Source organism: Bubalus bubalis, chromosome 15 (assembly GCF_019923935.1).
Source record: "Bubalus bubalis isolate 160015118507 breed Murrah chromosome 15, NDDB_SH_1, whole genome shotgun sequence".
In the NCBI taxonomy this organism is placed as follows: domain Eukaryota; kingdom Metazoa; phylum Chordata; class Mammalia; order Artiodactyla; family Bovidae; genus Bubalus; species Bubalus bubalis.
Genome location: NC_059171.1, coordinates 49,900,787 through 49,928,385, shown reverse-complemented (window position 1 = coordinate 49,928,385; position 27,599 = coordinate 49,900,787). Strand labels below are relative to the sequence as shown.

The 27,599-nt window shown below is 39.9% G+C and overlaps 1 protein-coding gene across 1 annotated transcript in view; it reads left to right on the top strand.

Moving 5' to 3' along the window:
- PREX2 (phosphatidylinositol-3,4,5-trisphosphate dependent Rac exchange factor 2) overlaps window positions 1-27,599 on the top strand; it is a 298,802-nt gene that overhangs the window by 239,581 nt on the left and 31,622 nt on the right. The window contains exons 36-37 of the mRNA XM_006061194.4: window positions 15,363-15,429; window positions 15,669-15,859. Coding sequence (XP_006061256.2) covers window positions 15,363-15,429; window positions 15,669-15,859 — 258 coding nt within the window. The remainder of the gene's footprint in view (window positions 1-15,362; window positions 15,430-15,668; window positions 15,860-27,599) is intronic.

Below are 27,599 nucleotides of genomic sequence, written 5' to 3'. Positions count from 1 at the left end.
AGGATGAATAGATGTTATGGCTGACAAATAGCAGCAGATAAAATCATCTTCAAAAAGCAACATTTGAAGAAAATTATCTCTCTGCAAGCTAAGAAAAGCTATTGTTTTCACCAAAGCAAAGGGAAGATCAAAGTACCTCGTGTTCAGAATTTCCTTTGGAATAAAAAAGAGCTGCAAGTGTCCAAGAAAAAATAAACACACCCTGAAGAATCAGTTAGGGAAATATACTTTGTGAGGAAAAATTGTCCCTGCTTGTGGAAGCAAGATTGATTCTTATTTTTAACTCTGCTGACTTTTCTACCAGAGCACAAGGACAATCAGTCTTTAAAAAATATATTCAAAGCAGCCTAGTCAAACTCTCTCAGTGAATTTTTTTCCTATTGCTTATGTTCAGTTCCTTTTTGCTGACATTTCAGAGTTCTTTTCTTTGGTGGATGGACCATGGAAGGAGAATGAATCATTCTAAATGATTATTTCAAAAGAGTCATATCCCTTCTTTCAAAAGAAGGGATAAGAAAATCACCTTATCCCTTCACCAGTGAGAAAATTTAGCTTGGACCCAGAGCTTTTGATTGAAAGGACATAATTGTAACTCAGAAAAATTAATATGGATGTATTGAAAGTCATAATTTATGTGAAGAGTCAGGGTATTCTGTTTGTAAATTGGCTGTCTAGTTACATAGACCACCCAACTTCAACTGAGGACAACGTTCCATCTTATAGAGATTCAAGTGTGTGAAGTTCTCTCAGTCATTCAGGAAGAAAATCAAATACGTCTTTGCTTGGCTTCTGGTAACTGCAGTCAGAAGGACACTAATTTCAGTTGCTTTGGCCAATTTCTTCCCATCTTTCTTGCATGCTAAGTTGCTTCAGTTGTGTCCAACTCTTTGCGACCCCATGGATTGTAGCCCACCAAGCTCCTTTGTCTATGAGATTCTCCAGGCAAGAATACTAGAGTAGGTTGCCATGCCCTCCTCCAGGGGATCTTCCCAAACCAGAGATTGAACCCACATCTCTTACTATCCTGCATTGGCAGGTGGGTTCTTTACCACTAATGCCACCTGGGAATCCCTTGGAATATTTCAAAATCTGTCCTTCCTGAGAGGTCTTCTCACCTTCCTGAGGTTAGTCTTTTCCCTTATTTTCCCATTATAAGCTTCTGTTTTGACATTTTTACATCAAATTTTAAATTCTTTTTATGCATATCTGTTTCTGCTTTTCACCTTGTCTTTCTCTTTTTGGTTTACCCATTGCTGATAAGGTACTTATTAATGGACAATTAATGAATGCTTGTGTATCTATCAATGTCCAAAATTTGGGGCAACAAAACCATGATACAGAACATAACTGAGCAGCCTGGGGGTACTAGTGAGGACAAAGTAGGGATGAGAATGAGACTAGAGGTGGAAAGACTGATTAAGAATCTATTAAAATAGTTCAGACAAGTGGAAATAAGAACTCTACATATATGATAAAAATGGAGATGGATAGGAAGGTATAGATTTTAGAAATATTTGAGAAATAGAGGGAAAAAATCTTTTCCACCAGAAACATGATTTGTTGAGAGGGAGACAGAGACATGCTGGATTGGGTGCCTGCATTGTTCTCTGATACAGAGAGAAAGCATAGAGGTCGTGCATGCTGCTGCTCCTGCTGCTAAGTTGCTTCAGTCGTGTCCGACTCTGTGCGACCCCACAGACAGCAGCCCACCAGGCTCTCCCGTCCCTGGGATTCTCCAGGCAAGAATTCTGGAATGGGTTGCCATTTCCTCCTCCAATGCATGAAAGTGAAAAGTGAAAGTGAAGTCGTTCAGTCGTGTCCGACTTGTAGCGACCCCATGGACTGCAGCCTACCAGGCTCCTCCGCCCATGGGATTTTCCAGGCAAGAGTGCTGGAGTGGGGTGCCATTGCCTTCTCTGAGAGGTCATGCATAGTAAAAGCCAAAATAATGCATGAAATTTCCCAGGTGGTAGCACCTCACATCCAGAGAGGGCCAGTGAATCGTTCAAATGCAGGCACCTGGCAGTGTTGCAGCCAGGACTCAAGCTAGGTATTTCCAGCTCCACAGCACACACTTAATCACAGCACTCCACTGCTTCTCTGAAGTAGGGAATGATCCCAGTATTAATGTGTTTGGCTTGGGGACGTGCTTTAATGCAACTTTAATCACTAACAATGAAAGAGTTAAGGACAACACAAATATGGAAAATCTTCTTGAAAAATTGGGAATTTCAAAGGGCAAGGAAGCATTTGGATTTGTTTTGTTTTCTCTGAAAAGGGGTAGCTTCATAAGTGTAGAAGCAGAAAAGAAGCTATGACAAAGACCAGAGCAGAAGACAAAGGCAAAAGGAGCTGAAATAGTTGGAGTCTTATTGTTACTTGTATATGAAAGAAATGATCTCTGGATGATTTCTGACTGTGAATTAAACTCACTAACGTGTTTTTGTCTTCATAATGAATGCACCTCATACACATTGTCAAGAAAGGGGAATTCATCTGCATACATTTTAAATCATCAGCATTCATTATGTCATGATCTTTGCGTCAAATTTCAAAATAAAGTATTGAATTGTTAGATATAATAATATAATTTTATATTATATTAGATATATAATAATTGTCTAATATATACTATCATATTAGATATAATAATATAACATTAATTAGATATAATAATTTAATTTTAGATATAATTTAATTATATAATGATGATACTAGAATTAAATGCAAAATATTTAAAGGACAAAACTGAACTTCTTTCAAGTCTGTTATATTAAGATGTGTTCATTATGCAGAATTTAAAACCTATAGTTCTGTTCCATTCATAGCATTTATGTAATAAATTAAAAGTTTCTTAGAGGTGCTTCTGTTGATATAAATGTTGAACTTCATCTTGATACTTGAGAAATCAGTGAAATCTGATATACACCAAATATACTCAGAAAACACAATGAGAGCTCATAGATGAACAAATATCTTCCTAGTCTGAAGGAGAAGCATCTTTAATAGACCTAATATGATGCTCATTGTGTTTCTTATGAGCTAAATAAGAAAAGATAGTAATATGCTTAATAGACCAAGTGACATTTAGTTCATGGGAAAATTTTTTTTCAGAAAAAGATGGGAATACCAGACCACCTGACCTGCCTCTTGAGAAACCTGTATTCAGGTCAGGAAGCAAGAGTTAGAACTGGACATGGAACAACAGACTGGTTCCACATAGGAAAAGGAGTACGTCAAGGCTGTATATTGTCACCCTGCTTATTTAACTTACATGCAGAGTACATCATGAGAAACGCTAGGCTGGAGGAAGCACAAGCTGGACTCAAGATTGCCAGGAGAAATATCAATAACCTCAGATATACAGATGACACCACCCTTCTGGCAGAAAGTGAAGAAGAATTAAAGAGCTTCTTGATGAAAGGGAAAGAGGAGAGTGAAAATGTTGGCTTAAAGCTCAATATTCAGAAAACTAAGATCATGGCATCCAGTCCCATCACTTCATGGCAAATAAAAGGGGAAACAGTGAGAGATTTTATTTTTGGGGGGCTCCAAAATCACTGCAGATGGTGATTGCATCCATGAAATTAAAAGACACTTACTCCTTGGAAGGAAAGTTATGGTCAATCTATACAGCATATTAAAAAACAGAGACATTACTTTGCCAACAAAGGTCTGTCTAGTCAAGGCTATGGTTTTTCCAGTGGTCATGTATGGATGTGAGAGTTGGACAATAAAGAAAGCTGAGCACCGAAGAATTGATGCTTTTGAACTGTGGTGTTGGAGAAGACTCTTGAGAGTGCCTTGGACTGCAAGGAGATCCAACCAGTCCATCCTTAAGGAGATCAGTCCTGAGTGTTCATTGGAAGGACTGATGTTGAAGCAGAAACTCCAAAAATTTGGCCACCTGATGTGAAGAACTGACTCATTTGAAAAGACCCTGATGCTGGGAAAGATTGAGGGCAGGAGGAGAAGGGGATGAAAGAGGATGAGATGGTTGGATGGCATCACCAACTCAATGGACATGAGTTTGGGTAAACTCCAGGAGTTGGTGATGGACAGGGAGGCCTGGCGTGCTGCGGTCCCTGGGATCACAAAGTGTCGGACATGACTGAGCGACTGAACTGAACTTAGACTTTCTACAGTCTAAGTAGAAATAAGATATAATGAGAAAAACCAGAAGGTGAATGATCTGGAGTTGCCTGCTGTAGTAATATACTGGAGGAGGGAAAGTTGGTCAAACTTGGATTCCAGTCCCCACTCTTGCACTAATTGCCTGTATGACTTGGGGCAAGTTCTCAGTATCTCTGAGCCTTGATCTCCTTTTCATCCAGTGGAGCTAGCAATGCTTCATAAGCTGACATGAGTATGACATTGAGAGGAGATTTACATCATCCTCAGGATTTGCAGAGAAGGCAATGGCAACCCACTGCAGTACTCTTGCCTGGAAAATCCCTTGGATGGAGGAGCCTGGTAGGCTGCAGTCCATGGGGTTGCTAAGAGTTGGATATGACTGAGCGACTTCACTTTCACTTTTCACTTTCATGCATTGGAGAAGGAAATGGCAACTCACTCCAGTGTTCTTGCCTGGAGAATCCCAGGGACAGGAGAGCCTGGTGGGCTGCCATCTATGGGGTTGCACAGAGTCGGACATGACTGAAGCGACTTAGCAGCAGTAGCAGCAGCAGCAGGATTTGCCTAGTGTAAGGAGTAGCTAGGGCTTCCCTGATAGCTCAGTTGGTGAAGAATCCACCTGCAATACTGGAGACTCCAGTTTGATTCCTGGTTTGGGAAGATCCACTGGAGAAGGGATAGGCTACCCACTCCAGTATTCTTGGGCTTCCCTTGTGACTCAGCTGGTAAAGAATCTGCCTGCAACGTGGGAGACCTGGGTTCAATCCCTGGGTTGGGAAGATCCCCTGGAGAAGGGAATGGCTGCTGCTGCTGCTGCTAAGTCTCTTCAGTTGTGTCTGACTCTGTGCGACCCCAGAGACGGCAGCCCATCAGGCTCCCCCGTCCCTGGGATTCTCCAGGCAAGAACACTGGAGTGGGTTGCCGTTTCCTTCTCCAATGCATCAAAGTGAAAAGTGAAAGTGAAGTCGCTCAGTTGTGTCTGACTCTTAGCAACCCCATGGACTGCAGCCTACCAGGCTCCTCCATCCATGGGATTTTCCAGGCAAGAGTACTGCAGTGGGTTGCCATTGCCTTCTCTGAGGGAATGGCTACCCACTCCTATATTCTGACCTGGAGAATTCCATGGACTGCAAGTCCATGGGGTTGCAATGAGTCAGACACAACTGAGTGATTCTCACTTTCACTTCACTTTCAAGGAATAGCTCCTCACAAGGCATCATGTTTGCAGGTGAGTTTCATGGAAGATGGGTTTTGTGAGTTTCCTACAGAACAACTTACTTGAAGATTGCAGTTATAATCAAGGGCTTCCCAAGGGACTCGGTGTTGGAGCAGGTGACCTCACTGCCTTGTGGGGAAGACAGAGGCAATCTTCATAAAATAGTTCTGCAGGATGGAATTGGGCAGGCTTTATCTCCAGTATTCTTGGGCTTCCCTTGTGGCTCAGCTGGTGAAGAATCCTCCTGCAATTCGGGAGACGTGGGTTAGATCCCTGGATTGGGAAGATCCCCTGGAGAAGGGAAGGGCTACCCACTCCTGTATTCTGGCCTGGAGAATTCCATGACTGTATAGTCCACGGGGTGGCAAAGAGTCGGACATGACTGAGCGACTTTCACTTTCACTATTTGTGCACAGAGATACTTCTGAGAATAACCTAGGTACTGTCTTTGATTTCACACCAGAAAAACTATTAAAGATAGAGACAATGGTGGAAAACTATCTAGAAGGATGCACAGCCCAGTTTTGTGTCCAGGCCTGAATTTAGTCCCAAGACAGAAACGATGATTGCCCTACTGTGCTACGAACAAAGTAGAAGGAGGCTTCCAGGTGCCTCCAAAGACAGTATTAGAAGTGGTAGCTTTTTATTCAGTTTGTGATTAAAAGCTAAATGGAAGGTGTCACATGCAGCTCTGCTCTTCTACACCTTGAATGCCACCAGATTTTGGGGGCAGTTAATAAAGGTCATTTTTGTTATTCTGCAATCAAAATTAAAGTTAGGAGTGAAGTAGTGATTTCCCGTATTCAACATCTAAAGAATTGAACAAACACTGCATATACCAATATTTAAAGTATTTGATGTGTGAGATGAGTGGTAACTAATGGTAACTAATTTCTTGTTTGGTAACTAATCTAGGTTGGGATGATAGCATAGCTTACAGGGGAAAATGCATCTTTAAAATCTTTCTATGCTTGTTTTAACAACTCAAAACCCTTCCAATGGGCTTCCCTGGTAGCTCAGTGGTAAAGAATCCACCTACCAATGCATTCGATGTGCGTTTGATCCTTAGGTTGGAAGGATCCCCTGGTAGAGAAAATGGTAACCCACTGGTTGCCGGAACAATCCCATGGACAAGGAGCCTGGCAGGCTACAGTTTGTGGGGTCACAGAGAGTTGGACATGACTGAGCAACTGGGCACGAGTACAAGGCGTCTCATAGAAGAAAACCAGTCTCATGGAGCTATGTTGGCAGGGAGGGAAGATTTTAAAGCAACTTGTTAACAAAATTCAATAAAATTGTATTGCCATTCATAAATTAAGGATACTTCTGCCCATTTGATTTCTCTAATTTATTTAATTATATTAAACCATCAACTTTGGTCAGTACAAATAAATTCACTGGCATTACTAGGAAGAATGGTGTGAGTAGTGAGGTGGACGGAGTCAGCTGAGGGGAGTCGTTTAGAGGTTTGGAAGGATTACCAGGTTAGGCTTCTTGGCAGAAAATTTTGACTGGAAGAGGAAGGATGTTATTGGACAATGTCTAAAAGATACATGGAATCAATGAGGGCATATTTACTTTTTCATTGGAATGTACTTGCTCAAATTTATAGTTCTTTGGAGAAAGGACTCAGTAGTGGATGAGATGATTTCTTGTTTATCCATGCTAATTTTCACTTTTCCTTAAGTATGTACTTAGTGATTCACTTAACAAATACTTATTGAGCAGCTGCTTTGGCTAAGGCAATATTCTAGGTGCTGGGCTTACAGAGGTAACATGACATAGATCATGTTTAGTTTCAAAGAGTTCTTTAAAACTTAACCTGTAATCTGTTCATCTGAGGAATGAAATTACAAAAAAAAAAAAAAGGGTCCTGGGGGATTTTCAGTTTCTTAATGTATTTTCATTAGCAGAATTCAGAAATAGAGCTTCAGGTGGGCTCCTGCAGACCCAGGTACCAGGCTGGTCCCTGTGGTCCACTTGCTGACCAGGCACCAGACCTGCATGCTGAAGATTCCATTCGATGGCCCTTGCAGAATTTCTGTGTGGACTGACCAGTGAAAAGTTTTCCCAGCTGAAGCCAGTCAGTGAAGATAGGAAGAGTTGCCTCTTACTTCAAATGCACAGATGCCAACGCAAGACCACAAGGATCATGAATAATCTAGGAAACATGTCATCACCAAAGGGAAAAAAGAAAAAAAAAAAGCTTCAATAACTGACTCTAAAAAAATGGAGATCTGTAAATGTCCTGACAAAGAATTTAGAATGATCCTCAAAGAAGTATAGTGAAATGTAAGAAAACATGGTCAACCAAATTAGGAAAACAGTGAAAGAAGAAAATGAGATGTCCAGCAAAGCAAAAGAAACCATTTAAAAAACTCAAACAGAAATTCTTGAGTTGAGGAATATGTTGATTGAACTGCCAAATTTAATAGAGAACTTCAACAGATTCAACCAAGCAAAAGAAAAAAAAATCAGTGAACTTGAAGACAGAGTGTTTTAAATTATCCAGTCAGAGGAACAAAAAGAAAAAGAAAAACTAAAAAAAGCTTATGTCAATTATGGGATACCATCAAGAGAAACAACCAACTCATTACTGGAGTCCCAGAAAGAGAAGAAAGGGAGAAAGGGACAGACGCCTTTTTTAAAGAAATAATATCTAAGAAATTCCTAAATCTGGGTGGAAATTTGGACATCCAAGTTCCTGAGTTTATAGGTCTCCAAAGAGTTTCAACCCTGAAAGTTCTTCTCCTAGACACATTATAATAAAGTTGTGTAAAATCAAAGGCAGAATTTTTAAAACTGAAAAGAAAAAAAAAAATTGTTTACGTACAGTACTAGAGAAACCCTCAATGAGGCTGTCAGCAGATTTCTTAGCAGAAACCTTGCAGCCAGGACAGAGTGGGATAAACCTGGAGGCCGTTGTGCTCACTGAAATAAGCCACAGAAGGGTACTATGTGGTCTCACTTCTATGTGGAATCTGGGGGGAAAAAATGAAGATGTTGAACTCATAGAAGCAGAAAAGAATAGGGAGGTAGGGAAAATAGGACGATGTTGGTCAGAGGGTACAAATTTGTGGTTATGGAAGATGAATGCATCTAGAGAGCTTATGTGCAGGCATGTTGTCTATATTTAATAATATTGTATTGAACCCTGAAATTATGCTTAGAGTGGAATCCAGGAGATTTTATATACACAAAAAAATGTTAACTAGGTGAGGCTATTAAATATATTATATATTAATTAGCTTGACTCTGGTCATTTCACTGTGTATATTTATATGAGATCACCATAGTATTTACCTTAAATATGTACAATTTTTATTTAAAAATTTTAAAATGTTCAGATCAGATCAGTCGCTCAGTTGTGTCCGACTCTTTGCAACCCCATGAATCGCAGCATGCCAGGCCTCCCTGTCCATCACCAACTCCCTGAGTTCACTCAGACCCACGTCCGTCGAGTCAGTGATGCCATTCAGCCATCTCATCCTCTGTCGTCCCCTTCTCCTCCTGCCCCCAATCCCTCCCAGCATCAGAGGCTTTTCCAATGAGTCAACTCTTCACATGAGATGGCCAAAGTACTGGAGTTTCAGCTTTAGCATCATTCCTTCCAAAGAAATCCCAGGGCTGATCTCCTTCAGAATGGACTGGTTGGATCTCCTTGCAGTCCAAGGGACTCTCAAGAGTCTTCTCCAACACCACAGTTCAAAAGCATCAATTCTTCGGCGCTCAGCCTTCTTCACAGTCCAACTCTCACATCCATACATGACCACAGGAAAAACCATAGCCTTGACTAGACGAACCTTTGTTGGCAAAGGAATGTCTCTGCTTTTGAATATGCTATCTAGGTTGGTCATAACTTTCCTTCCAAGGAGTAAGCGTCTTTTAATTTCATGGCTGCAATCACCATCTGCAGTGATTTTGGAGCCCAGAAAAATAAAGTCTGACACTGTTTCCACTGTTTCCCCATCTATTTCCCATGAAGTGATGGGACCGGATGCCATGATCTTCGTTTTCTGAATGTTGAGCTTTAAGCCAACTTTTTCACTCTCCACTTTCACTTTCATCAAGAGGCTTTTGAGTTCCTCTTCACTTTCTGCCATAAGGGTGGTGTCATCTGCATATCTGAGGTTACTGATATTTCTCCCGGCAATCTTGATTCCAGCTTGTGTTTCGTCCAGTCCAGCGTTTCTCATGATGTACTCTGCATATAGGTTAAATAAACAGGGTGACAATATACAGCCTTGATGTACTCCTTTTCCTATTTGGAACTAGTCTGTTGTTCCATGTCCAGTTCTAACTGTTGCTTCCTGACCTGCATACAGATTTCTCAAGAGGCAGATCAGGTGGTCTGGTATTCCCATCTCTTTCAGAATTTTCCACAGTTTATTGTGATCCACACAGTCAAAGGCTTTGGCATAGTCAATAAAGCAGAAATAGATGTTTTTCTGGAACTCTCTTGCTTTTTCCATGATCCAGCAGATGTTGGCAATTTGATCTCTGGTTCCTCTGCCTTTTCTAAAACCAGCTTGAACATCAGGAAGTTCACGGTTCACGTATTGCTGAAGCCTGGCTTGGAGAATTTTGAGCATTACTTTACTAGCATGTGAGATGAGTGCAATTGTGCGGTAGTTTGAGCATTAAGATGTTAAGTATAGATCAGTCTTATGGACTCTATGGGAAAGGGAGAGGGTGGGGAGATTTGGGAGAATGGCATTTAAACATGTATAATATCATGTATGAAACGAGTCGCCAGTCCAGGTTTGATGCACGATACTGGATGCTTGGGGCTGGTGCACTGGGACGACCCAGAGGGAGGGTATGGGGAGGGAGGAGGGAAGGGGGTTCAGGATGGGGAACACAGGTATACCTGTGGTGGATTCATTTCAATATTTGGCAAAACTAATACAATATTGTAAAGTTTAAAAATAAAATTAAATTAAAAAAAGATGTTAAGTAATGAATAAAAATGATAATGATAGCTATTAGTAACACTGGGTGATTTGCTGTGTGTCAGGTGTTGTGCACTAAAGGCCTCGTGTTTGTGTGCTTAGTTGCTCAGTCGTGTCCGACTCTTTGCAACCCCATGGACTGTAGCCCGCCAGACTCCTCTGTCCATGGGGTTCTCCTGGCGAGAACACTGGAGTGAGTTGCCAAGCCCTCCTCCAGGGCATCTTCCCAACCCAGGGATCCAACCTGGGTCTCCCGCATTGTGGATGAATTCTTTACTATCTGAGCTACCAGGGAAGCCCAATTAAACAAAATCACCATTTTTATAGGGTCTAGTGTATAAGCCGCTCCAGTGTTCTTGCCTAGAGTATCCCAGGGATGGCGGAGCCTGGTGGGCTGCCATCTCTTGGGGTCGCACAGAGTCGGACACAACTGAAGCAACAACTCAGCAGCAGCAGCAGCAGCAGTGTATAAGTATAGAAGCCAAAAGTTAGGCTTTTAACATCTAAACATGATAGTACTTAATCATGTTTATTTTCATCTTTTCTTCTTTAGAACACTGAAGAAGAATTTGCTATATCATTTCTGCTAGTCATTTGTAGGTAAAACAACACTCCTATGAGTCTTGCAAGAGATCTTATGAATATTTGTCTCTTAATCATCGTTTTCTCTCATTGAGGAGGAAGTATTAAATACCCTTCCTCTCTATTTTTAAGTTCTGATGATTGTTATATCCTATAAGTATTTGCTTCAGTGTTAATTGAGATGTAGCCTAATAGTTATAAACTTAAAAAGAATCCTTCCAACAAAGAATTCTTTTTCAAAAGTGCAATATAATTATTTTATTTTTAAATTAAGATATTTAATATAGTTCCTTTTCTCTATCAGGTCACACGTATTTTTAGTTGTTGGACTGTGTTTTAGAGCTCTAATGAAGTAAAACTCAATTCAGTACTACATCAAGTATTATTACAGGCTATGAATCAGGCACTGTCTTTGATTATGGGACAGCAAACTATAATTTTAGGTGCTCTGTTTTTGACAAGCCAAGAGACAAATTTATCCAAGCAAATCCAAGTTTATCTCATTATTGAGGATTTCTCTTCATATAACTTTAGGTAAAACCTGTTTCAGAGAAGTCAGAGCTAATGCTTATGGTCACTCAAGGTGGGTGAGATGAAGGTGCAAATCACCATTCTCCTACCTACTTATTTAGCATGTATTCTTTGCCCATATGTGGGCACAGGTTGAACCTATCTGGTGATTTTCATTTATACAAGAGATCAGTATCTTTTGATGTGATTTTCTGTGGATTTTCGCCCTTTAATTTAAGTGCTATGATAGTCAAAGGCAGTTTAACAATAGTACTTATGAAACAGTCACACCTATAGTCAACTGCTGTACCATTGTAATAATGGCATGTCTGTGACTAATATCTATAATTGACCAAACACTGTTATAACTCCTTTTTGAAATGCAGAGTAAATGCTAAAATCCAAAAACTACATGATCCAGGTTAGAATATTTAGAGATAGGACATGATATTAGAATTATATATGAGTCTGGCCAAGTGAGAAATTTCCATAAATTATTATAAATACAGAAATGATCTCATAAGCACTGATGTAAAGAACAGACAAGAATCTAGCAGAGACCTGAGTGGAATACTGTAGTTGTTCCTCCTTACTTATAAAACACCAGAGACTCTTGCACCTTAATTACCTCTTAGAAACTGGTTATCTTCCAGCATGCCCAGAAAAAGGGAGACGAACAGCCAGAGAGATTGCCAAATACCAGTCACTTTTGTCATTGATTTAACCTCTGTGTCTCTCCTATCAGACTTTTGCATGGTCTCTCTTTATGTAAAAGCCTGACCATTCCTGGAGCATCAGCTTGACCCTATAGAGCTGTGATCCTAATATGTTACTTATTTGAGAAATCATTTTTCTAACTTGTTAGTATATTAACTTGCATGAGTCTGAATTAATCTTGATGTTCCCCGCACGCATTTTCTTTCTTTCACGGCAGATATCAATTCCCTGTGTCCCAGACTTCCCTGGCGGTCCAGTGGTTAAGACTCCCACTTCCAATGCAGGGAGGCATGGGACTGATCCCTGGTCAGGGAACTAAAATCCCACATGCTGCAAAAAAAAAAAAAAAAAAAAAAGTCTTTTCACTTCTAGGGTCTCAAATTTCCCTAAATTGTCATAGCTGATGGGTTGTGTACTTCTTTCTATTTATTCTTTTTAAAAAAATAATTTTGTTGTTGCTGTTGTTCAGTTGCTAAGTCATGTCCAGCTTTTTGCAACCCCATGGACTGCAGCAATCCAGGCTTCCCTGTCCTTCACCATCTCTCAGAGCTTGCTCAAACTCATGTTCATCAAGTCAGTGATGCTATCCAACCATCTCATCCTCTGTCCTCCACTTCTCCTGCCCTCAGTCTTTCCCAGCGTCAGGGTCATTTCCATTGAGTCAGCCCTTCACATTGGGTAGCCAAAGTATTGGAGCTTCAGCTTCAGAAATTTTATTATTTTTTTAATTGGAGGATTTCCCATTTATTCTTACTTTTTCACTGGTAGCAGTTTTCCCTGCGTAGTGCTTCTCCACTGCTTAAAAAATTAATTATATCTTAGTTTGGTATTTCATTTCCTCACACTATGAATCCAGCCCACTTGCCCAGTACTCAGTCTCTCTGCCTTACATGAACCTGCTGTCTGGCAAAGTTGGCTCCATCCATTTCTCTTTCTCTTCTATTGTTCATAGTGTTGCCTCTACTTGAAATTCTGTTTTTCCATTTTGGCCTGTCCTGAATCCCATCCATCCATCCAAGTCCAACTCATGTACCATATTCTTATGGAGCCTTCCTTCTTCCTCATGTGTGTGTATTTCAGTATCTTTCTGTAAGTTTTTAACCTACCTATCATTTCCTGGACTACATTCTAGATACCTCTGTATTTGTCCTTGCTGTTAGATTGTATGAGATACTTTCCCAAGATTCATTTCATTTTAGTTATTTAATTTGGATATATTTATACTGCATTTATTGTAACATGACATCCCCTCTTTCCTTGGTATTTTATTCTCTAGAGACTAAATAGAAAATATTATCATACTGCATTTATTTTGTAAGGCAAGGTTCATTTACAAAGTTGCAACAAGGAAACCTGATGCATGCCTGCATGAAAGAAAACTTACTGTTCATCCTATGTAAAGTAGCAGGCGTGTTTTCAAAACCGTCTTAATAAGATTTGCTTATTGAGACAAAGAGCCATGACTTCATTCTTACTAACCTCAAAAGCATATTAAATTACAGTCAATTTTGGCATTAATCCAGTTTTACCATTAACTCTCTCATAAATTTTGATTAAGGGGTATTGCCAGACTTTTGTAATTAAGGGAAGTGCATTAGAAATGTATTTCATGTTGGAAATTTGTCATGTTCTGAAAAATACTGAAGTTCTATGAGTACGTGTAAACCTTAGGGATGGTAAAATTCATGGCTGAACAATCATTTTTCTGAACAGAGAGTACCCAAAATTAGTTACAGGCTCAAGTCTAAATTTTTATTTTAAGAAATAATTGATTGAATTAAAATATTTCTTGGCTGTGTAAATTTCATAGGAGTCAGGAAGAAGCTGTATTTCATGGTTACCTTCTCTTAGTGTCATCAGCCCATAGATATATTTTATAATAATTTGTCACTTTCTGTAATTATGGATTAATGAATATTAACTACTCACACAAGTCTGGATCAGTAAATATATTTAGCTCTGAATTTGTCATAAGCTTTTATCTTCTAAAAGCATTTTGAAGGGTGTGGTTATATCATAAGATGCTTTATCTATTTTCATTTTGCTCTATAGCATTTGGCTTCCCTGGTGGCTCAGATGGTAAAGAATCCACCTGCAATGCAGGAGACCTGGGTTCGATCCCTGGGTTGGGAAGATCCCCTGGAGGAGGGCATGGCAACCCACTCCAGTATTCTTGCCTGGGAAATCCCATGGACAGAGGAGCCTGGAGGGCTACAGGCCATGGGATCCCAAAGAATCAAATAGGACTGAGTGACTAAGCACAGCACTATAGCATTTAGAAAAAGTGAGATTCTCTCAGAAGAAAGTTTTACTTGATGTGGGCATTTACACATTTTAAATCTATAAAATGTTTTATTCTGTTTTTCTATTGGCTTGCTTCATCAAATATGTGGGGTTTTTTCATTAAGCATTTTGTCCCAGTGAAAATTTGTAGATTTCTGCCACATCAGTTCAAGTGACTATAGCAGGATTAGATCTACGTGATCCTCCTCTTCACTGGGTGAATCAGTGACAACTTTTTTTTTTTTTTTTTTTTTTTTTAGGACTGTCTCTTTTAGAAAGTAGGGAGAGTGCTCAGTGTGGCCAGCTGTGTATCACTTTTCTAGAGTGAGTTTTCCACTTAGTGTATTAAAATAGTTGTGACCATATTGCATCCTGGTGACAAAAAAGAACCAGTATGTCTTTGAAGAGAATTTTACTTCTCATCTGAACATAACTTAGTGGCTGAAAGAATCCAGCTAAGTAATCTGTTTAAAATTAGTGTTTGGAGAATTATTTTCATAATCTGTCACTTGCATAATAAATTAAAACCAGATCATGTTTTTCAACAGTCATGAGAAAATATCTTTCTTCAACTTTTATAATAATATTAATTACTGCATCAGTGAGCACTTATTCTGTGCTGTGTCCCCTCCTAAGTATTTTATTTGCATTAACTCACTTCATTTTCTTGGCTGCCTCATGAAGTATTATTAATATAAACTAAAATCTCCAAATTACAAAAGAGGAAATTGAGGTATATACAAATTAAATATCTCTCTAAGGCCGTATAATAAATAATGGAGGTGATGGTAGCTTTAATTGTTTTTTTCTGAATGGAAAACTTTCTTTTTTTGCAGTTCCACTCATGCTAGCGTTCAGCACTTTGTTAATTCATTTGTCTTTAAAAGGAAATCAGTAAAACTTGCACGTCTTCATGCTTTTTAATTTTTCTAACAGTAAATGATCATTTATTCTTTGGATTCTTACAGGGCATTCTATTTGGACAAGTCAAATTCACCACCAAACTCTACATCTAAAGCTGCCTACGTAGATAAGGTAAAAATAGATTACACTGACCCTATATTTTACCATTTACCTTTTATTTAATTTTGTTGGTGTTGTTCTTGAGCACGGTGTCAGTATAAAATTTGTGAGCTCCAATTCTGTTACATCCATAATAAAATATTTTAGATTATAGGTTATAATGACTGTGAATTATAGCCCATCTGAAAACATATCTTTCTATTAAACCTGTTGAACTTTATGTTTATCTTTGTTTTTGTTTTTTCCTGCAGCTCATGAGGCCTCTCAATGTTTTGGATGAACTTTATCGACTGGTGGCCTCATTTATCAGATCCAAGCGCACGGCTGCCTGTGTGAACACGGCTTGCAGCGCCTCCGGAGTCGGGCTGCTGTCAGTGTCCTCGGAGCTGTGCAGTAGGCTGGGGGCCTGCCACGTCATCATGTGCAACAGCGGCGTGCATCGGTACGTGACTCCCACCTTGCTGCATCCTTGCCTGCGTCTTCACTACACCTCGTTATGTTTGGACTTTCTTGGTTATTACATTTAGCTCTGTGAAATTATAGCTGGAAACATATTTGGAATAAGACTTCAGAGATGTGTTAATTCTTGCAGAGTAATTTCTGGCTTTAGTTCTATTTTCAGTGACTGTTTATTCATACAAAATGAATGCAATCCCACATTTATATCACTGTGGCCTAGAAGCTTATCATTCTTTATATATCTTCAGATTTATACTTTAGGTACAAAATTGTGCATCTGTTTTATGCACTCTAGGAACTTGCTTGGTAGGAGCCGGTGACTAGAATATTTTCTAGAAAAATGGTTTTTTACCTTTTCTTCAGTGGTTTGGGTCCTTGTTACTCAATTGTTGTGAGTTAGATGTTTTCTTGGGGTTACTACTGTCTTCCTACTTCTGGAAAAATCACAGTCTAAAAGCCCACACGATATGCTCTTCCTGAAACTGTAAGGAGGAGTTTTAGATGGGTTCTATTCAGGTGGTTTATCTTATGCATCAGCGCTCTGTTTGGGAAAGCCAGTAGGTAAATAAATTCCTACAGCTGTATCAGATTCAAATATGAGTGGAGAACCCCAAGTCAGGTCCTTCTTCATAATCACTTATTCCTCTTCTGTCACATCTCAGTTTTCACAGAGAAATAAAACCATATAAGTGAAAATAATAGAACAGGATTTAGTCCTCATTGTAATCTGGTAGGCAGAGAGTCTTCCGTTGCCAGTCATGGTCTGTTCTTAGTATGAGGCCAGTTAGATTTTGAGAGAATAGTAGTTGTTGTTTATTCAAACTTACTTGGTACTTAATCCATGTAAAGGACCGCAGTTGGTGCTATTGGCTGGGTAACATCATAAATTGATGATGCTCATGTTAGAGACACGAGGCATAAGCAACAAACAACATAACATAATAGTAAATAATAATGTGACAAAATAAGATAACAAAAATATAATAAAAATAACAAATGACTTAGACTACAAGAAAAAAATAAATGACCTAGGAGAGTGACAGCTAAAAAATAAGAATCAGAAGCAACATATATCTTGGAGATGGTTGGAACTTTCCCTGGAGAAGGTAGTGTTTGAACTGGGTTTTGATGGGTAGAGGTTTTGAAGAGGTAGAAAGAAAAAGTTGATTCAAGTCAGTAGGTTTTCATCTGTGAAATTCCATTTGACTTGATATGCCTGAATTATGGATTTCAAGTCCTACACAGCATGTCCTTGCTTATGAAGTGTGGCAAGACTAAAAGGAGCAATTACACCTGTGTGAGTGACACAATAGACAGAATTGTCCCCTTTATTTTAATTGCTGAGTACTTTGTGCTCTATTGCAAGCTTACTCATGCTCACGCTCAGTCACTCAGTCATGTCTGACTCTTTAAAACCCTTTGAACTGTAGCCTGCCAGGCTTCTCTGTCCATGGGATTCTCCAGGCAACACTACTGGAGTGAGTTGCCATTTCCTCCTCCTGGGGATCTTCCCAACCCGGGGATCGAACCCACCTCTCCTGCATCTGCCGGCAGATTCTTTACTACTAAACCACCTGGGAAGCATTGCAAGCTTACTAAGAGCTTAGGTGAAATATCATCTGCAACTAAATGAGTTCAGCAGAGAAATGCTGTCTTTGATCAGTCATGTTCAATCATTTGTTCTCATTCGTTCATCCGTTTATTTACTTTCCATTCACTCAGTTAATATACATTGAGCACTAATTATGTGCCAGCACTGTTCTAGTTTCTGGTATCAAGCATTGGGAAAAAAAAGCAAAAACCTCCCTACTGTTATATAATGTAAATCATGTGGGAGTGAAACAGATGACAAAGTAAATAAATGGTAACATGGTAGGTGACATAAATACAGAAAAGAAGTCAGAGAGGTGACAGGGGACAAGATGGGATGAGGGGATTTCATCTTCCAAGGAGGAAGTTCTGTTGGGTTAGAGACCTGTGTGAAATGCGAGAGTGAGTCATGCAGATATCTCAGAGAAAGTGCGTTCGATTGTAGGGAGCAGAGTGCAAGTGTGGGAGTCCGAGTGGGAGCCAGCATGATGTGTTTGAGGAACATAGAGGCCACTGTGGCCTTGACACTCGGTATGTCATCACCGTGATTAACGTTCTTACTCTGCACTGGTGTAAGATCATAGTTATCTGAGGACTGTGACAACCAAGGGACATGCCAGGCTTCAAACTACAAGCATATTCTCCTATCTCCACATGAATTTACTGAAAGTTAATGCCTTTAAGTTTGCCATTTAATGTGGTTCCCTGGCGGTTCAGTGGTTAGGACTCTGTGCATCCATTGCAGGGGGCCTGGGTTCGATCCCTGGTTGGGGAAGTAAGATCGTTCAAGCCTCATGGAATAGCCAAAAAAAATTTTTTAACTGCCAGAGTTTTTTAAACTCTAGAATTTTTTAATCCTAGAATCATGACCAAATTGTCCAAGTTACTCTCTCATATGTCCCATGAGCAGTTTTAGAGTTTGACGATTGATGAGTAGGAGAAATAGATCGGTGTTCCACAACCATTTTTTAATTGCTGTATTCATTGATGGATGTGTTGGAATCACAAAGTGAAAGTGAAAGTGAAGTCGCTCAGTCGTGTCCGACTCTTTGCGACCCCATAGACTGTAGCCTACCAGGCTCTTCTGTCCATGGGATTTTCCAGGCAATAGTACTGGAGTGGATTGCCATTTCCTTCTCCAGGGGATCTTCCCAACCCAGGGTTCAAACCTGGGTCTCCTGCATTGTAGACAGAGGCTTTACTGTCTGAGCCACCAGGGAATCACAAGTAACACTGAAATTTCAAAGTATTTTGGCTTTCTCCATTTCTGCAGTTCAAAGTAAATATAGCTTTAGTTAATTCATTTCAGAGAGATTTACTGAGATGTAGGCAAAAATGCCCCATCACAGATGCTGAAATTAAGGTTAAAACTATTTCAAAATAGTACTGTTTTATTTTTCTATTATGCAGAGTAATATAGGCATTTAGTAATATCTTTAATCTTTCAGGTAAGGCTATACTTAGATTTTTCATGGTGATAAAATGTGTGCTGATTTATATTAGAATCAGAAATCTTGCATAACACTGTTACTAAAATACTTCTTCCGTAATTATAATTCAGAAAGCTAGGAAGGAACCCAAGTAGATCCATACCTACCCTAATTATTGAACATGGAGGTTTACCTTGAGGTTCTGACAAAAGGGAGAAATTCAAAATATGAATTAGAATAAATATTACAGACTATTTTTAGCATTTACTTTTAAAATTAAGATGGGAAGTAGTTAACAATATGGCATCCACATTAGATAATCAGTTTCTTGCCTTTTCTGATTTTATTCACCAAGAAAAAGGAATCTAAAATATTTTAAAGTATTGAGTTATAAGCCTGTATTTGATATTAAAGAGAAGAATGTGATTTTTCAGAATGAAAGGGCAGTTTTAATTAGCATTCATATCTAGATGTTTTAATGCCAACCTGAATTAGACACCAGGGTGGCATACCACAGAGAATGAAAGCTGGTTTTTGTTGTTGTTTAGTCACTAAGTTGTGTCCAACTCACTTCAAACCCCTGGACTGTAGCCCACCAGGCTCCACTGTCCTTGGGATTTCCCAGGCAAGGATACTGGAGTGAGTTTTCATTTCCTTCTCCAGGGGATCTTCTCAACCCAGAAATTAAACTGAGTCTCCTCCTTGGCAGGTGGATTTTTTACCACTGAGCCACCAGGGAAGCCCTAATGCAAGATTAGGAGGAATAGAATTCAGGATGAATTATTAAAATCTTTTCATAGTGATTGGCCCACCTTTGTTTTTATTAAATTTTCTTTCCCAGGGCAGTCCTTTGTGTGCATTACAATTCTACTGATGAACTTTGCTCCCTACACTCCTCAATCATTCACTTGTGTTAAATACCTCCATTGTTATTGAATATTGAAAGAAGATTGTCTTTTATTAAGATCAGGCTTTTTTTTTGCCTTTTAAACTGTGTCTGTGATATTAAAAGCTAGTTTGATAAATGGAACTTTTCCAACGTTTCCGTTTCGCTTTCATCTCTTACTCCTTCTATCAAACAACATACATCTGAACATAGTTTTATTAGTACCTATAGTTTTATAAGGGCTTCCCTGGTGGCTCAGTGGTAAAGAATCCACCTGCCAGTGCAGGAGATGTAGGTTCAATCGCTGGGTCAGGAAGATCCCCTGGAAAAGAAAATGGCAACCCACTCAAGTTTTCTTGCTTGAGAAATTCCATGGACAGGGGAGCCTGGCGGGCTACAGGGATTGCAAAGAGACAGACCATGACTGAGCGACTAACACTCTACTCCCCTATTGCTATGTTGCCCCTCCACGCTTCCCTCTTCCCACTGGTAACCAATAGTTTGTTTTCTCTGTCTGTGAGTCTGCTTTAAAGCTCTCTTTTATACCATGCAGTTGATTGCTGCAGCCCTTCCAACAGGGTGCCAGAGGGTTTCTAAATTTCCCTATTACATCCTTCTGCCGAATCCTTCCATTCATTGTGGTATTTCATTTTGTTTTGCTTCTTTCTCCACATCACCACTTAATAGCCAACTGTTTTCCTTTAATCATTATACTGACGAATCAGCATATTGCAAAAGTTATAAAACCCAAGCCTGAGCCTTACCACCTCCAAAAACAAAGATTCCACGTCCCTCCCATGATGTTTGTTTCTGCTTCCTTCCCCAGTGGCAACAAGTAGGTGGATATTTCCAGAGGCTCCCTGAAAGGTTCAGTTCAGTTCAGTTCAGTCACTCAGTCATGTCCAACTCTTTGCGACCCCATGAATCACAGCACGCCAGGCCTCCCTGTCCATCACCAACTCCCGGAGTTCACTCAGACTCAAGTCCATCGAGTCAGTGATGCCATCCAGCCATCTCATCCTCTGTCGTCCCCTTCTCCTCTTGCCCCCAATCCCTCCCAGCATCAGAGTCTTTTCCAATGAGTCAACTCTTCGCATGAGGTGGCCAAAGTACTGGAGTTTCAGCTTTAGCATCATTCCTTCCAAAGAAATCCCAGGGCTGATCTCCTTCAGAATGGACTGGTTGGATCTCCTTGCAGTCCAAGGGACTCGCAAGAGTCTTCTCCAACACCACAGTTCAAAAGCATCAAATCGTTGATGCTCAGCTTTCTTCACAGGCCAACTCTCACATCCATACACAACCACTGGAAAAACCATAGTCTTTACTAGACGGACCTTTGTTGGCAAAGTAATGTCTCTGCTTTTCAATATGCTATCTAGGTTGGAAACGTTAGGTCAAGGAAATTTCTAGTGAGGGCAGGGACTCTAGAATCACAGCGTTTCCCTTTGAGGACTCATTCCAGGAAGTTTTTGTCCACATCCTCTTTTAATCTAGGGCTTCCCTGGGGGATTAGAGGGTAAAGCGTCCACCTGCAATGTGGGAGACACAGCTTCATCCCTGAGTCAGGAAGATCCCCTGGAGAAGAAAATGTCAACTCACTCCAGCACTCTTGCCTGGAAAATCCCATGGACAGAGGAGCCTGGGAGGCTGCAGTCCATGGGGTCACAAAGAGTCAGACTCGACTGAGCAACTTAATTTTCCTTTCCTTTCTTTTAATCTATTCATGACAGATTTTCAGTGGTGTAGGAATTTCTGGGATGATCCTGCAGGAAGACAGGTCATTTGAGCCCAGTCCTCACGTCTCACCCACCTGTGATGTCTGAGCACTAAAGTCTTGGAGATCTGTATACATAAATTACCTTTAATCTTCAAGCTTTGTTGTGAAGATGAATCTCTTCCAGGAAACAAGGCCCATCGTTAGCTAATATACTTGGTGTTCCGTCACCAGTGGGGCATGTGAACAGCAGCATCAGAAGGGGCTGGCCCGCTGTGTCAGGGCTTCACCAGCACCTGCAGCAGCAGCACCATAGCCGCTTTGTTTTGAATCCCACGCAGGTATGAGGAGGAAACAGTCTATGGCAAGGCCTCTTCTCATTATTATAAAGCACGATGATAATGAGCCAGCTGGCTGCCATTTATGTATTCCAGTGTTGGACTGCTTTTTCTTTTATACATTCTGGAAACTCATTTTAACATATATAATGCTTTAGGAGCTAAAAAAACTATATATATGAAGTTTCTAACTGAAAAGGAGTATATTTCCAAGATGCATTTCTTAGTTGGTTATTTAGAAACTGAGACATAGTTTCACGTTGGATAGATAGTATTGCAGAGGGTGGTTGAATTCTCAGTCATCCGTCTTCCAGCAGAAATGTACAAAACCCATCATGTGACCATAAAATAAAACCCAAAATATGACTCTCAGCATTTTTCAGAAAAATGAAATCCAGGAATTAAAAACAACTAAAGAGAAATGTGTCTTACTAGTTTGGTTAATGAAACAGTTATTTAAAATGAAAATAAACAGTGTAGTGATTCTTAATTCATAGAAACAATCTTTTAAATTCTTTTTTAAGGGAATATCAATTAACAATTTTAAAAACCACTTTTGTTTGACTTTAAAGAACTCTTTCTTAGCAATATTTTATTCTGTCATCACCATGACATCAAAGGACAAATTGACAAATAGGCCCAGGGTAAGGAATGCAGACTCTTATAAAAGTGGAGCACTCAAGGTAACCTGGCGTAGGTGATCAGAGTCCTAACAGCGAAGATGATGAAGCTGCAACAAAACGCATCAAACACAAGGAGTGGGTTTACTCTGGGGATTTCTGTGTGTAGGTTAGATTCTAGGTATGAGAGGGAAAAAGTAAACGATTGCTATAAGCAAATGTAGTTTTAAAGTTGTATCCACTTATTTTTTGTCCAAAAATGCATTGGAAGTTTCAGTAATGAGATTAGTGGAAATACTTGAATTTTAAATCTCCAGAAAGGTGGCTAACTAGAACAGAAGAAACTGGTAACTCATGATGCCAGGATCCTGTACGTTCCCAATAAGAAGTCCTAAATTTATGCTCTTATAGTCAGGAATCTAACATATGTTAGTGTAAAGCACTTATTTTGTATCAGGATAGTAGTAGCAATGAGTGATAGTAGCAGTGAGTAGTGATATTTAAAATTGTCATTAGATATGGCTGCAGTTTAGGTTATTTTTCTTTAACAGTTATAATTTGATTATGGCCAATGCAGCTTTTCCCATTTGTTAATATCTAGTAAAATCATTAATGAATTAAACAAAAAAAAAGTGAAAATGTAAAACTGTGTACCAATCTTTAGAAGGGAAAAAATAAAATGCTATAATAATAGGGCTCTAGGAGAAAGACAAAATATATCTTACTTATGCTGTAAGTATACATCTTACTTACTCTGGCAAACTTAAAGGAGCAGAAAATAGAATTATGGGGAGGAGGGGGAAAATGGGGAGACATTGGTCAAGGGGTACAAAGTTTCAGCTACACAAGATGACTAATTCTGGAGATCTGACATAACAATGTGAATATACTTAATATTGTATTATATTCTTGACATTTGCTAGGATCTTAATGGCACCCCACTCCAGTACTTTTGCCTGGAAAATCCCATGGACGGAGGAGCCTGGTGGGCTGCAGTCCATAGGGTCACTAGAGTCGGACATGACTGAGCGACTTCACTTTCACTTTTCACTTTCCTGCATTGGAGAAGGAAATGGCAACCCACTCCAGTGTTCTTGCCTGGAGAATCCCAGGGACAGGGGAGCCTGGTGGGCTGCCGTCTATGGGGTCGCACAGAGTCGGACACGACTGAAGCGACTTAGCAGCAGCAGCAGCAGTAAGTGCTTTTACCACCAAAAGAGGAAAGAAAAAACAACAACAACAACAAAGATTATGGTAACAATGTGAGGTGATCAATGCGTTAATTAGCTTAATTGTGAAGAATATCTTACAATGTATAGGTATATCAAATCGCCAAGTTGTATACTTTAAATTTATATGAGATTTGTTAATTATACTTCTGTTGAAAGCTAGGGGAGAAGAAAGAAAAGTAAACCCAGATCTTCAAATTATACTAAATTGTAAAGTAGGCAAATAAAACTCCACAGTTTATGCTAATTTAAGCAACCAGATAAGTAAATTTATTCTCATAGAATTATATCAAATATCTCAAATATGATAGAAGTTTTATTCTTTTACCTTTTTCCATTATCTCTTACTAAAGTTCTTTCCCCCGCAGAGGTGACTAGATTTGCATATATGTTTTTTTTCCTGAATTTTTCTTTGCAGTTGATAGAAATCTTAATAAATTAGTACATTAAATTATTCTATTTAAAAATGTTCATCGCTTTCATTAGATTACTGTGAAAGAAGAATAAAACAGTAATTATGAGTCACTTCTTATTGTAGTGGTTTCTAGCTCAGACTGCCAGTAATCATGTGTTGTTGGCTAGGCAAGCTTTAATGTCAATACTTATAAAGTCAGAGCTTATACCTTATTACCTTCTATCATTAAAATTGGAAAATTCTAGGTACATTAAACATATCTTGAGAAAATAATCTAAATACATAATTATAAGTGATATTTCATCGGATTTTGCTAAACCCAATTTTTCTATTTAACTAGTAAAATTTAAGTATTTACATTTCTGAAACTGAGCTATTTGAAAGTGACAAGTGTAGAATCAACTTTGAATTACAGTGTTAAACAGGGCATGATTCTGCAGATTTTATTTGAAAGAAACTGAAGCTATTGTTTTCCCTAAACCTGCAAAATTATATAAAAAACAAAGTTCCAGTCATTCTCTAAGATGTATTCCTGAGGATTTCATGGCTAGTGGTTTTATAAGGGCTGTATTAACTGTCATAAGCCAGATTTTCTCTCCTCCAGAGGAGAGAAGAAGTATGGGTGTCTCACCAATATAAATGTTTCATTGGCCAGCACTTTCAGAACTGCCTCTTTTTCTGTGTGATCTGGAGCAGGAGAGCAGGTGATGTGGGGGCAGCTGATGGGAGGAAGCAGCAATTTCTGCCTCTATGATGTTAATTTCAAGTGGGCACTAGGTCATCTAATCCTCTGGAGGAATACCGAAAAGTGAGATTTCAATCCTTTTAAGCAGGAAGGATGTAATGTAACACCTGTTGCAGGTTTTAAAGCATGGACAGTGTTTACCAGGTGACAGAAATGGAGGAGGACATTCCCCTGTAAAGGAATGGTATGAAAATATAATAATGAGGAGTGTGAAATAGCATAGGAAGGGGCTGAAGGTCACAGTAAAGAGTTTGCTATTTCTGGACAGTGAAATGAGGAGGAAGCCGTCCTGGGAGATGCAAGGAGCAATAAAGGCAGGAATTGGAGCATGGAATGCCCTGCCTACTGAGTTAAGAGTTGGAGACTCCCTCTCAGAGGCTCTAGGAAGCCAGTGAAGGACTTTTAGCAAAAGAATAACATGATTAGATACTTGAAAAATATTTTTAAAATGAAGATCAGTACCATGGTCTACAATGGGACAAGGAGGGAGGCAGGGAGACAGCCAGGATTTTACAGGACTTCAGTCACATGATGAAGCCCAAAACTAAGGCCTGGGCACAGAGTTAGAAGGGAAAAGACATGTGAAAAGTATGGAACGGCAGTACACAGAACTGAACAACTGGTGAGGAGTAGAGAACAGGGGAGAGAGATGCTGACTCTTCCAGTGTAGACTTAAAAAATGCTCAACATGGGAGCTGCAAATTCAGTTTCATCTGGGGCAAAATGAGGACTGCAGCCTGGGAGACAGTACCTCAGATAGCTCTGAGAAGCTGCTCTACAGAAGCTGCGGGGGAGGCTGGTATATATAAGGTTTTGGTGAAGGGGGAATACATGCAACCAAGCACATATTTTTCCAGAAGGTTTCTGCTAGTCATGAAGAACAGTCATCACCATGAAGGATTTCAGTGCTTTTCTAGATATAAGGAGATACACGAATTGGGCTCATAAAATCAGCTTCTGAAAATGTCTATCTGAAGACCTGTCCTGCCAGTTTTTCCTCCCAAGCACAGCGTGTCTCATTTCTGCTCTCCACCATGAACTCCTTTCAAGGGGATGTTGAAAGTCAGCAGCTGCATTGCTGCTGCTGCTGCTAAGTCACATTAGCACATGATTTAATCCTTGTAGAGGTAGATGGCAAGTGCCAATTTGCAGTTAACATCAGCGTGGAAAGACGGAGGGGAGGGAGGCTGCTGTGGTGGGGGTGGGGAGGATATGCATTTGTCATTGAGGGGATTGTGGAGACAGATGTTGCATTAACTATAACATGTTGAGTGTTAGATGTCCATGGCGTACCTGTGTGTCTGTGCGCTCAATCATGTCTGACTGTGACCCCATGGACTGTAGTCCGCCGGGCTCCATTCTGTCCATGGAATTTTCCAGACAAGAATACTGGAATGGGTTGCCATTTCCTCCTCCAGGGGATCTTCCCAACCCAGGGATTAAACCCGTGTCTCTTGAGTCTCCTGCATTGGCAGGCAGATTCTTTACCACTGTGCTACCTGGGAAGCCGTACCTATATAGGGATGTCCTTTGATGGATTCATACTCAGCGAGGACTAAAGTTGTATGTGAGTACAAGTGGGTATAATAACAATAAATAATCAAGTATATATATAATCTCAAAGGGTAATGGAAACACAGTACTAAGAGTTTTCTGGGAACATGCTTCAGGTGTTAGGAGCAGGGAAGAGGTATTCCAGAAACAGGCACAGAAGTGTAATAAAAGAAGACTCAGCTGCCTACTGTGGAAGGTGAGAAAAGATCACCAAGGAGTGTGTAAAAAGCATTAAGATTCCTTGATTCTCTACCATCAGTCCCCTGTACACCCAAGAGCCTCAGAATAAACCGCTGTAGGATCTACGAGAAAGGAATGAAAAATACTCAAAGTTCTGCTTAGTATCTTGCATAAACAGGTCAAAGAGAAAACAATTATCCTGTCAAAGGATGGGGGCGACAGATAAAAATCACATACTGGACACCCCTTAAGCACTGGTGTCATCAAAAAACCTGCAAGAATTGAGGACAAAAGTCCAGTAGCCAAAACAGATGGACTAGAGAGGGAGTGATGAGGACCTTTGGGTAGCCCTTTGAGCAGCCAGGATTAGGGTCCTCACCTATTCAGTTAAATTCCAAAAATAAAACCAAAACAGAAGTGAAATCTACTGGAGAAAGGGTCCCGGGCTGGATCATTTTAAATGCAGAGAAGCAGGTTCAAACCTGGTGGCTGTGGTCATGAAGGTCCTACCTTACCCACAGATGTTTCATATTCATGTACATCTTCAGCCTAGCAAACACCTCCTACTGTGGCCAAGTGGTCAGCTACCCATCCCCCAAAGGTCCATAATTGCCTCTGCACTCACCACAGCAGCGAACCTGGTCAGAGGAGAACATGCCTTAATGTGCTAGATGAGAAGGGAATGAGGGCTATAGAATGTGTATGCCTGGCAGTTGATTTTGAAGCCTAGGTTTAAGGATAGACATTGAGAACTTGCTGAGAATGTACTGAAAGTTGCAATAGAAAAGTCCTATTATCTTTAATGGGAATTTCATGGCTAATTCTCTGTGCAGTGCTGAAAATGTGCCCTTTAAACACGATTGCTTTTTTGCCTTAAGATATATGGAGTGAGCCAGAGTATTCAATTTGGCTCTGCTTCTGCTGCCAGGATCTCTTTCCAGCTGTTGCCCGCTGCTTCTCCATTCTGTTCAGTGGTTTTCTATGGTGCCACTCTCCGCCTGCCGTCTCTCTGCTTTCTTTTC